The 12,222-nt window shown below is 41.3% G+C and overlaps 1 protein-coding gene across 1 annotated transcript in view; it reads left to right on the forward strand.

Annotated features, from left to right (window-relative positions):
* EXO5 (exonuclease 5) overlaps nucleotides 1–12,222 on the forward strand; it is a 124,232-nt gene that overhangs the window by 35,968 nt on the left and 76,042 nt on the right. The window contains exons 3-4 of the mRNA XM_085649911.1: nucleotides 5,200–5,459; nucleotides 7,303–7,407. Of these exons, the coding sequence (XP_085506037.1) occupies nucleotides 5,200–5,459; nucleotides 7,303–7,407 (365 nt within the window). The remainder of the gene's footprint in view (nucleotides 1–5,199; nucleotides 5,460–7,302; nucleotides 7,408–12,222) is intronic.

A 12,222-nucleotide genomic window follows, 5' to 3' on the forward strand; every position in this document is an offset into this window, starting at 1 on the left:
CAAGGATAGAATGCTTCGGTACCTGCTACAAACCATCAACACTCTTGACGGCATCAGTCATTCACATTGGGAGTCTCTATTGGACGGACCCTTGCTCCAGGGTGTATTGCTACAGCCACTCCGGCAGTCTTCTCCTCCTGCATGGTTGGTGATCTCCTTCCCTCTCGCTTAGGCATGGCTTCTTGGGTACCAGAAAAAGTGAGCAATTCTTTCTTCAGATTAGACACCAGGTGGTGTTCCTTCACCTCTGGGGAACGGGCTGCCAGGTAGATACAAGCTCTGGGTTGCGCGGTGGTCCTGAGTACTCTGCAGAGTACCGTCTCCTTGAAGAGAACTTGGTACTGGAACAAGTGGTCAGCTGATCCCACTTTTAGACAGTTTTCAGACACAGATGGATTCACAGTCTGCCTTTTCAGAACTGGTTTTGGTTGATTCTCTTTTTATCTTTCCTTTTCATGCTCTCTTCTGTGCTCAGCCTTTGTCTTGACTGAGGCTCCTCCGTGCAGGGTTGTCTCCATGCTGGAGCACCCAAAACTGAGAGATAAAGAGGTGTGAGCAGACTACAACCTCTTTATTAACAGCCGCATCATGTTGTGATCAGGAAGAGAGACAAATGGCTGCTTCTCATCTAAGAAACCTTCATCTCCGAGCAGTAACTACAGTCCTACTTCTGCCATCCACCAAAATGGTAGTTCCATAAAGACTAATCAACAGCTCTCTGTCTCCGAAAGTACCTCATCAAATTCTAAGGGGTAGCTTGTCTCCTCTTTCCAAATTTCAGTGTTTGTATTTCAAATCTCTCTTTCAAATCTCAGGAATGTAAGCAAACTCACCTCAGTCTTGTACGCATAAAGAGACCAAGGCTTTCCAAGATGGAAGTCCTGTGTCACTCTGGCTCATTCATACACCCATGTACTGCACACCACACCACATATGCACCAGCACACAAAATCTTGTCCTTCGGATTCCGGGTTCACGGTGAGCAACATTTGAGTGAGTGGCTCAGTAGGCTTCCACTCATATGACACAAGTAAAAAGGTCTGGACAGTAATTGCTACAAAACATGGTATGGTGCCCACATGGAGCTACATGCTTAAAAACTGTAAATGGAGGCAGTAACAGTAGAATAGCTGTCACTATAAGGGCTTTGATTGGTTCGACTCTCCTGGACAAGTCCGGAACCTGTTGTAAGTGAACGGCAGGCCTAGGCCTCCATGCTTGCACTGTATTAATGTGCAGATGCAGGCAAAAGACACAATAACAGATACTTCCAGTTAGGGTATGGAGGGTATGGGACACGACTGTTCACCACACATTTTCTGTTTCAACATTTTACAAAGAGACTTCCATTTAATTGAGGAAACTCTATCCAGTCTGAATGAGTAAGTACTTCCTAGTCTGGGCTCTGGAAAGATTTGGAGTCTCGTGAGTTTTTTTTTTTTTTTTTTAGCTGCAGTGTAAATGTTCCAAAAAGACACACTAGCGTTCCTTTATTACTTGTTTAATCATTGACAGACTTCTAACAAGAGCTGGTTGTAAATCTAAGATCAAAAACTTTGTCTCCTACTAAAACATTTGTCTTGACTATATATCTTGGTTTCTTACCTTGTAATCACCATTTCCTTGTGAGGTCCCACCTTCCTTAGCCTTGAAATGTAGTTCCAACCTTCTAAAGGTCAAGGTGTTCTCAGAATGCTGGATATCTTCCTCATCATCATTCATAAATCTACCAAACTGCTGAAGGCGGTTTCTATTATACAAGGACAAATGTAGTAGTGAGGGATAAGATCAAGTACTCGCTCAAGCCAGGGTCCAGCCAAATTACAGTTCTAACTGATGTTCTACGTCTTCCACAAAAATGCCTTTCTTTGTATTTTATCTCCTGGGACTACAACAGACTAGCTGGGCTGACTCTTGAGAGCTTGGCAAGCTTGGCAACACGGGAAAGCAGGATTTAGTCACTAGCCTTTTCCATGCAGTTAGAACCAGCTACCTACTTTCTTGTCTTCTTCAAGGGATAGTTATGTTTTGAAGTTTACAGTGTGGGAGCCATTCTTCTACTAGTCAGTATCTAGTGATGGGTAATGGGGCATAAGCCTATTCTAAGGATGTCCCCACACTTGAATCAACCCTTTGTTGTAGCAGTTCCTGACATCTTACTACACAACAATGTCAGAAAACACTATCTTATGGACTTCCAAAACCAGGGGACCGTAGGGTCACTAGGTGGAGCTGTTTTAGCTTTCTCTGGGACAAGCCTATTTAATTGAGACCTTCCCCACCACCAAGAAACCTACCCCTCTGAACTATCATCCCATCTTGGGGTGGCACTAACCAGCCTGGCCATTGGACAGGCCAGCATAAAACCGACGACCATCCCAGAGACTTGTTTTGCATGAACTCACTTTGAGAAATCTGGGTCAGAGGGTGTCAGAGCAGGCCGGGAATATGGGCCCAATTGTGCAATTGGGTTCTTTTCCCAATGTTATCCTGGTACGCTTGTACTAGTGACTCCAAACTGAGAGCTGGGTACCCCTTTTTAGCCGTTGTCTCAGGTTAGCGAGGCTCGGCAGTTCTAGGCTTACTGTTGGGAGATGCTGTGGGTATTCATGTTGATGCTACAGTTGGCCGCGGAACATTTTTTCCCCCTGCTATTTTTTTACTTTCAAGCTCAGCTGATGTTTCTTTTTAGAAGCATCTGTCCCTGTCTCACCCTTCGAGGTGCAAGGGTGCCCCTCAGTCCATTCACTCCTGGCCAGCTCATTGCCCAGCTGGTACTGTTGCTTTGTTCCAGCTGGGGAGCTGACTCTCGCCTGTATTTCTCTTGCAAATTAATGTGCCACACTCCTGCCCACCCAGACAATACGTGGAGTAGGAGGGGCACAATCGTTATGGCGACTGCTGGTCTGGGGAGCCCATGCCTCCTGGGCCAACTTTATCAGGTCCAGTTGCTACCTGATTTCGGTAACTAGTCGCAGCTGTGGCTGTTGGGTTGCAAATTTTAGTATTTGAGTGCAACACGTTCAGCGTTGGCTGGTCTGCCGGGTGCTGGCCACCCCCAGGAGTAAATAAAGAAATAAAGGGGGCCAGAGGGAGGGGGCGCTACATGTGATCCTTCAGGTGGGTCTCCTGGGGCACTGGTACACCACAGGTGATCATTAATAACCAAACGCACTGTGATGAAAGGAATGTTTACAATTTTTCTAATCATTGGCAAAAGCTTGGTGTAGTACACTAACCCATCGTTCTTTTGCCCATCCCACCAACTCAGTTTGTCATTTTTCCCCATTTATTTTTATCTTTTAAGCTCTGCTGGTGTTTCTTTTTGCAGATACTATCACTGTCCCATGCTTCGAGTCCTCAGCCCACGCAGATCTGGCCTGCTCCCTGCCCGGCCACCACTATTGCTGGCACTCTCCTGTGTAACTCTAGCCATTGTCTGCAGAGGTAACTAGCCATCCTACTCTCCTACCCTCCCGGACAATATGGGGAGTGGGAGGGACTCAAGCGCTTTGACTGCTTCTGGCCTGGGGAACCCACACCTCCTGTACCAACTTGGTCAGGCACCGGAGCTCCCCGGGATCAGTAACTATTCGCAACTGTGGCTACTGGGCCTCAAATTAAAATGTTGTACTTCATATTCATCGTTGGCTGGTCTGCTAAGCAATGGCTGTCCCCGAAGGGTAAATAAAGAAGACCAGAGGGGAGCACCACATGTATCCCGCAGTTGGGTATCCTGCAGCTCTGGTCCACCCAGGAGATAATTAATTATCTCTTGAGCATGGTTTAGATTTCCTGGCCCTGGCGGCTTCAGAAACCATCTGTGCAGACGTCAACAGAGTAGGTTACTTCGCGCCCCCTGGCCTCTAAGATTTTAGTAATTTCCTGGCAGAGCTTTTAATTGACTGCTGTTCCTCAGGGCCTTGCACTCTGAGCCTTCTGCTCCTTGAGTTCTTCGTAGCCTGACGCAGGGTTGACTAACAACACCACATTGTGACCAACCAAGCAGGCTACACTATCAGCCTACTAAAATCCTCAGAACACACCGCCTTCTACCCACTTATAGGACACCTCTATTTCTTTTAGTGGCCTGGTACACCCTCTGCCAGGGAAGTCCAGCTAGAGCTGGGCCACAAGAGTCCAAGTGAGCCCTCACTTTCAGGGTTTTCAGCAAGGCACTCCTCTAATATCCCCGAAGGTGAGTGGGGATGCTAGTACCGCTAACCCTTGGAACGGTCCAATAGAGTCCTAGACAGTAAAAGTCCTGATTGACATTCCACTCCAGACAGGAGCTCTTCATCTTCCTTCCATTTTCTTCTGTAGTCCTTGCTCAAAAGTTACTCAATGTACAGGGGTTTAAAAGTGGAGGTAGAGCGGTCTAGATGGTGGAGATCTCTGCCCAGTCCAGCAGTGCCACATCTCCCTTCATTCACATCATGCTGCAAAATTTTAATTATGTCAACCTAAATTGGTGGCTGGTAAATGACCTTAGCTCTGCCCCTAACTGACACAGAAAAGAAGATTCCTCCCTGGCAATACTTCAAAGGGAGCTCTTGGTGTGGTGTGACTGGTGTCCACAGTCTGCCTGATTCCCTACAGTGCCCCTGGGAAGGGCGTTTCTGAAGTACCACTTTATCAGACTGTGTAGACTTTCCCTCACCTTCTTTCTCTGCGAAGAGAAGACTAATCCTACCTATCACAAGATCGGTGGATGTGCTGGTCGGATTTTTTAATCCTGTCTTCATTTTTAGCTTTTTCCAAGCTTCTATTTATTAAATGGGCTGGCAGGAGATACCTGAATAAATCACGTTATTACCTCTGGTACCCTGACCCATCTGAGCTTCCAACGCTTGTGAGTATATAAACTCTTTAGTTGGACGGTGTGCGGAATCAGGCAGGATGGGTAACAACATACCATCAATATCAAATTGCAATTTTCAGATAAAAATTGTACAGCTCATCCTATAACGAATACATTTTTAGTAGATTTTCATTATGGGATCTTGCAGTATATGTATACAGATGAATAATCACTGCATGAGACAGCGTGGGGCACCCATGATTACATATCATTCAGAGTGTGTAACATATGCCATGTGACCCATGACTAAAAACCATGTTAATATCAATTGTATGGAGGATGTTGTGGAACGTTGTGTGATAATATCTTTTTCTTTCTGTGGTTACTTAAATCTCAAGCACCTCCAGTGTTCAGAACGCTGAACCTAAGAAGAATGGGGATACTGGAGATGCTCTTAATGGGAATTTACAAAAGAAGAGAAAGCCAGATGAGCAGACCCCCATGGAAAAATATAATCTGAAGTACTTATGTGTAACAGACCTTTGCTCACAGAGCTGGTGTGAGCAGAAGATGGTTTATGGATTTGAGCTACCTGATGTCCAGCAGTTGGATGCAGTGCCGTTAATCACTGCAGGTTCTAGCATACACCTAGCCAGAGGTAACACTATTCTGTGATATTTCTCTACTACTCATTAATCATGTTTTCACTTACAGCAGATTTCCTTTTTGAAATTTTGTTGACCTGAATACTAATTAATTAAGGAGCCGTGAGCATAAAGAAAATTATTTGAGGAGTAGTGGTCTTTAGGAACATTATCAGATCTTTTTTACCTCTCCCTGTACCATTCTTCTGCTTCGCTTCTCCCCCCCTCCTCCCTCCCCTCCCCACTTTGTAGATTTTTTGCTGGGGCAAGTGGAGGTCTAGGAGCATGGAGTAAATATCTGTATACCCACATAAGTTGCATTTGATATAATCCAAATAGAAATTATGTATAAAATTAGTGGACATCCTAAAAAAAGACCCTGGTTTAGTTGGTAATAAAATATTTTGTTACTTTTTATGGTTCTAACATTTTTTTTATCTAAATCACATTCATTGCTTGTGAAAACAATCTAACCAGATGAAATAGTAAACAAAAAATAGTGGCAGGGAAACCTGATTACCATATTTTTTTAAAGTGCAAGTATGCTGGTGATGCACTTGCAGATACATGATGGAAAGTGTTGGCCAGGGCTTTTTGTTTGCACCCATCAAAGATTGAAGGATCCCTTAAGAGAGTTTGAAATACATACGACTGAATTAATCTAAAGCACAGTTATACCACTCTACAAAAGACACATTTCACAAATTTTGAAATTACACTTTTCCCGTATGTCTCTAACCCTGAAAACGCTTCTCCTGCAAAGTAGACCAACAATGCAAGCAGGAAATCAGAATTCTGTATATAAGCCTAAAGTGCTTCCAGAATTCCAGTTTTGCTAGAAATATTTGTGCATTCTGTATTTTCAGCATACGGTCTTGCCTGAATTAGATTTGAGTAATCATGATTGGTTTACTTCCCACAAAGATTTGGAAGGGATGCAGCTCCATTAATAATAGTGCTAAACTCTTCAAATTAGGTGAAATTTCCATGGGATATTATGACACTTAATTGATTGTCAAGTACTTTATTGATTTTTGAGTAGCCTGGTGTCTGGTAATGATTGTATAGGTCTGTATTGACCACAAAATCTTAAGGGGGACTTCAAGGATAGAGACAAACTGTTCTATTTATCAAGTTCTTCAGTGTTATCCATCACCAACAATTAGCATTCCAGAAAGTTGCTTTGTTTGATGCCAGCTTAGATTTGAGCTGCATTGTGGCATCGTTCACCAGATGGAGTCCTTAACGTGATTTATAAGGTATGAAATTGAAAGCAAATCATTCATCTTTTTGGGCAATAGAACATTCTACTAGTGCCAGATTTCCGAGCGTTTGCTGTTTCTCTACAAAAGCCTCACAGATAAAGCAATCTTATATTGGATACAATAGAACATTATCTTGCTGCTTTTCACACAGGTAACAAAAGCAGTCTTATGTGAGGAACCCAATTTTGGTATTTTGTGGAAATCCCATAATTTTAAAAAAACGTTTTTACTTTAATAATAGCTCCTGAGGCAAAATAATATTTTCAAGGAAAGTATTATTACATTTTCACCAGTATGCTCCAACCTATGAATAGTTGAATAACTATTAGTCATGAGTGAAGTTAAGTTTGACCAAACTATTTATTATGTAATCATTAGACAGGAGATGTAATTCCACTACCCCCATGAATAAAGCGAACCAACTCTTCTCTTGTGCTTCAGTTTACTTTGTGGCAAATGTTACTGGTAGATACATTCTTGTTGAAATACAAAACATTAACACTGCATAATAGTGAATTCACATTTGATATCTACATTTATTTTAACATTTGAGTTGTGATACGTCTCTATTCTCTCATTTCAAATTTTATAGAGCTGGAAGTCCATGATATTGTGTCTGTGAGCACCGTCACGCGAGAAGATTCTTGGGCAGTAAAATTTCTGAATCTCCTGTCCATGATCCCGGTTTTGCAAGCAGGTACAGTAAACAAGACCGATAAGGGTACTCTTAGCATTTGTTGCACTAACGTAACTTTCTGTTGTCTTTCTCTACAAAGATAATGTGCATTCTTGAGATGAGCTGATTTGCAAAATTTGGTTGTATCCTGTTCTTGGGCAAGTTCATCCAAATTTAATTTTTTAAGCCCCGCAGAAGAGGACGGGCCCCTTTAGTGGAGTGCTATATATTTCATTTTAATGTAAGGGGCAGTGTGCTTGTTTTTTATCGTTAAAATGCTGTTAATAGTTCAACTGACCCATAAAAGGAATTAGAACTTTTTTTTTTTTCCTAAATTGTTTTTACTTTGACACATGCTTGTGTTTTTAAGAGTCATGTCTCCGGAAGGCGCAGTAAAATGCTTACCACCACTTCTCCTGTACATATCAGACAATCAGCCCTATCAGCATTGTATAGCTAACGGTTGACCCGCTAAATGTCATATAGAAGATAATAGTCTTTATTTTGCCTACAGGATTATACATATAGTAACCAGGCTACACAGAGCAGGATCATTCAGTCAAGAAGGATGTTTCAACCGGACAACATCTAAGGACAGATATTACTGTTGTGAAGGATATTTGACCTTTTCTAGTGAAAAATATCTATATCTATACCTTTAGAATCTCTTCTGATTCTGCCCCACCTGAACACTTCTGTGACACAGCATATTAACATCTTAATGCAGCTGCTACTTGATACAATATTTTATATAGTTTCAAGATGGCGACCACGGTGGATACCACAAGGGGTGGTGGGAAAGAGGTGCTTCCACTTTGACACCGAACTGCAGCAGTGCACATTGTTGGAGGAAGGTGGCAACTGAAGATAACTCTGGCATGGGGAGAGAGAGAGGAAGTGCATGAGGGAACTCAAATATGAGCAAGAGAGAGGAAGGATCCGCACTTGATCTCCCATGGAGTGACAAATCCTAAGTGGAATTTAAAAAAAACAATAGCTCTTTGACATCAGCAGCGGAAGAATACAACTCATCCAGGATAAATTATAAATTCTGTACGAACAAGACAATCACAAGAGTAGGAAGAAAAGCTATCATATCAGAAGCAGGGAATGAATTGGCAAGAAAGCAATCCAGTAATTCGAAAGTGAGCAACCCAAAGCTCACCCCATGTAGTATTGTGTACAATGACTCTCCCATATAACTTCTGATGTCTGTAGCAAGACCGTAAAAAAGTCTCAATAAACTTCGTAAAAACCTACATATAAAAATATTATATCTTATGACATTTACGATACACATGAAAGTATACCCCATTATTAGAGAGCAATTTGGTTCATCAGTCTCCTTAGAACTATTTTGTATTTTAACATCCTCAACTTTTATATAACCTTTATACCATGTCGCAGGTCAATGAGCTCCCATTCTTTTTGTATATAATGCAAAAACTGTCAGGAAAGCTAACATTCCATCTTGTTCTGTCGGTACATAATTTAAGAACAACAATTTTATGGTTCACCAAATTAAAAGTAGTCCAAGTCACAGCTTCTTATGCCTGCTACACAAAGACTCGCTTACAGGAAACAGGTAAAGTGGTCTTTTTTTCTGTATTCAAGCAACCATACTTATCGAGTGCTTGTCTTCAGCCAATTACAGATTAGAAGACTAATGTTGGAACCCATAGCCAACTCCCATGTGACTCTTTCACAGATGTTTGTTAGATAGATCTTCTGTCTACGAAATCAGGTTTATTTTTTACTGAAATGGGTATGCAGTTGTTTGCTTTCACTGACCCTATACTAGATATTGTCTTTAAAGTGCATCCAATCAGTCTGCTCAAATCCATTATGAACAATGCAAAGTGTGAATTTAATTAATACACTTTTTTTTTTTTTTAGCCATTTGTTTTTTTTTCATGATGAAACAAAAGTACATATAACGTAAACAGGTCGATCTTCTTATTTAAAAAAAAAAAAAAAAGTAGTAAATCTTCACCTGCAGAACTACACCTTGAAATAGAAGCAGTTTAAATATGTTTTGAAATTCACAAACATTGGCAGTAGTATGCCTGGAAAGCTACAACTGGTCGCAGGTTTCCGGGTATAATACTAGAATGTTTTTGATAATGGTATTATTCGCCCATATAGAATTGTATGCACTATAAAATTTAGCACTAGATACAGACGTTAGATTTTTTTTCAAACATTTTTGTCTGCACTATGGGAAATTTTGTTTCTTCTGGAGAAAGATCTTCCACACAAAGTTGGGTGTGACCTTTTTTCCTTTCCACCCTTGAGATTGAGTTGCTCCAACCCTTTGCTGGAGCAAATCTGTCACCATTTCCAAGTGGAAAAGGGTTTGAAACTCTCAAGTAAAACCTCACTTTGAACTTCCCACCCCTTGCAAGGAGTTTACTATTGAGCAATGGTACACATTTATAAAGTACAATTACGAGTCATAAATACATTTTTGCCTGCAAGGTTTCTTTTTGTGGATACCTGACATGTGTAAATTGAGCCATCTTTTGCCATGAGGTTGAAAATTGCTTTGTGAATCAGGCCAGAAAAATCTACTATGCATTCGGGTCACTGTATTACATTTTAAATGATACTTAGAGAAATAGAACTGTGCACAAATGGGTGGGGGTGAGAGAGATGGTGACCAAGAGAATGGAAGGGGATAAAGCCAGTGTTCACATATCTACACAGGGTAGTACTACCCACCCACATCAAAACAAACATTGTACATAAGGATGCAAGGATACAAAAAAGGATCTTCGAGTTCATCCAAAGTATGTCTACTAAGCCCCATCAGCCATATATTGTGCCCTAGACCAAGAAAGGTGTAGTTTATTATTGGAAGGCCAGTTGTATTTGTTGACCTCCTTTAGCATCCAGGCATCCCTACAGATTCTCTTGTAGATGGCCTGAGATGGATTTATCCAACTGCTAACCGAAGTGAAACAGGAGTATAATTGCAGCAATAAATCCTAAATTCTTAGCCTCTCATGAAGACAGCTGCAGTGTACTTAGAGGATATCAATACGTCTTTCTCAAACTGGTTGTGCTTTGGCGCATAACTAACTTAATAATTGTAACCCATTGGTCAGACTCATATAATGTACTTACTGTGGTCTTAGTCTGGTAAACTTGTAATTATGCTGCTGCATTATTACCACTTGGAGGCAGTTCCTGCTGTGACTGGAGAATTGCGTGCAGTAGTTTGACTCTGGACAAATCTGTACCCAAGTATTAAGGACCTTATCACGAGTTCCATTCTATCTAATGGAACATAATGGAACTTGTAATAGGGCGGACAGAATATCTGTTGTGTTTGTGATGTAGTAACCTGTCCGCCAGTCTTGTATTCAGACCCCTAGTCTTAACTCCCATGACATCAAATTTCTGTGTAATATATTTCACGAGGCCACGCATCATAATCGTTCAGTGGACTGCATCTGTATCCAGTTTCTTTTTGGAACAGTGTTTCTCAAAAGCAGTCAACAGTTTGGGTACTATATGTTCTCAAGGTCAATAAAACTTGCAGATGAATAAAATAACCAGAAATTATTTCCTATATTGGGAATGTTTGCCTTCCACTTCTGTAATACAACATCCACCTCATTGATGTAAGACTAAAAAGAGTGGGCTCCATGGCAATTAACTCATGTACGTCACAGAAAACCAAATAATGTCAGCTACAGTCCCCCAGTGTGCAACATAACACAGATGCACGTGTGTTATTGTTCAACTTTCCTGTACTTTGTGGGTGAAGGGCTTCCATCACTTTAATTATATCCTGAGGCTTGGTTTTTATACTATCAAAGACCACTTTAATAACTATAAACTCTAAAAGTGATACACGTTTGCATTTTATATCTATGTATTTTGCTGTAGCAACATTGAGTCAGAAGCAGTAACCTTTGCCACCTTCAGCCACCCCAGAGTAGCCAGCAAGAAAGTGGAATAAAACCTGGGCTAACCAACACTTTCTTAAACTGAGGTATCCATCTCCAGTAGCATTCACTGCTCTGTAGATAACCGAACCTTGCCAAAGGATTTTTCCTTTAAATATGTCAACAAATTGCTTGTCTGGTCTTGAAGCCTTCCCAATTTTTTGGAAATGTATTTCTAGTTCAACCTCACCAATGGTACATCAGTAGAATATATCACAATAAGTGCCTAAATCTAGCTTCTGTAGCGTTCTTTCAGAGTGATCACATCAACTGAAGAATGAATTTTCTATTCTGTATCTGAAAGCCAGTTGAAAAGTTTCCTGTACTTTACATTTGTGGTCTTAATGTTTCACACAGACCCATTGCATTGTTCCAAACCTAAGCATTTATCTACATTCCTGTATGCCTTGACAGTCTTTGGCAAACTCCGATAAATGTGGTCTTTGTTTTTTGGCATTCTCCATTGTATCAAGCCTGCTCGTTCTACCTTTCCCTTTTGCAAGGTTTCTAATAGAACCAGCATATTTTGTGACATCGGCCAAAGTAAGTATACATAATGGCTGTTCCCCCAATAGACCAGAGGATTGTGCTCAGAGAATCCACATCTCGTTTTTTAGGTCGAGCCTATACAGCGCTTGCACTGTTAGTCGATCTGTTGTATCTGTTTTGTGAAGTCTGATTGCTCCCAAACTTTGGATTGGCTTTTGTATGTGTCATTTTAAAATCGTACCCTCCAATTGGCTAATGGTTGGTGCCGGTCCCAATTTTTTAGGTCTCGCCTAGCGATGCAGCACCATGCGTTGCTCGCGTAGGCGAGATCTATTGCTGCCGACTTGCTTAGCGATGCGGGATTGGATAGGTGCTCGCGCGTAAAAGACATCAG

The sequence above is a fragment of the Triturus cristatus genome, chromosome 3_2 (assembly GCF_964204655.1).
Source record: "Triturus cristatus chromosome 3_2, aTriCri1.1, whole genome shotgun sequence".
Taxonomy (NCBI): Eukaryota; Metazoa; Chordata; class Amphibia; order Caudata; family Salamandridae; genus Triturus; species Triturus cristatus.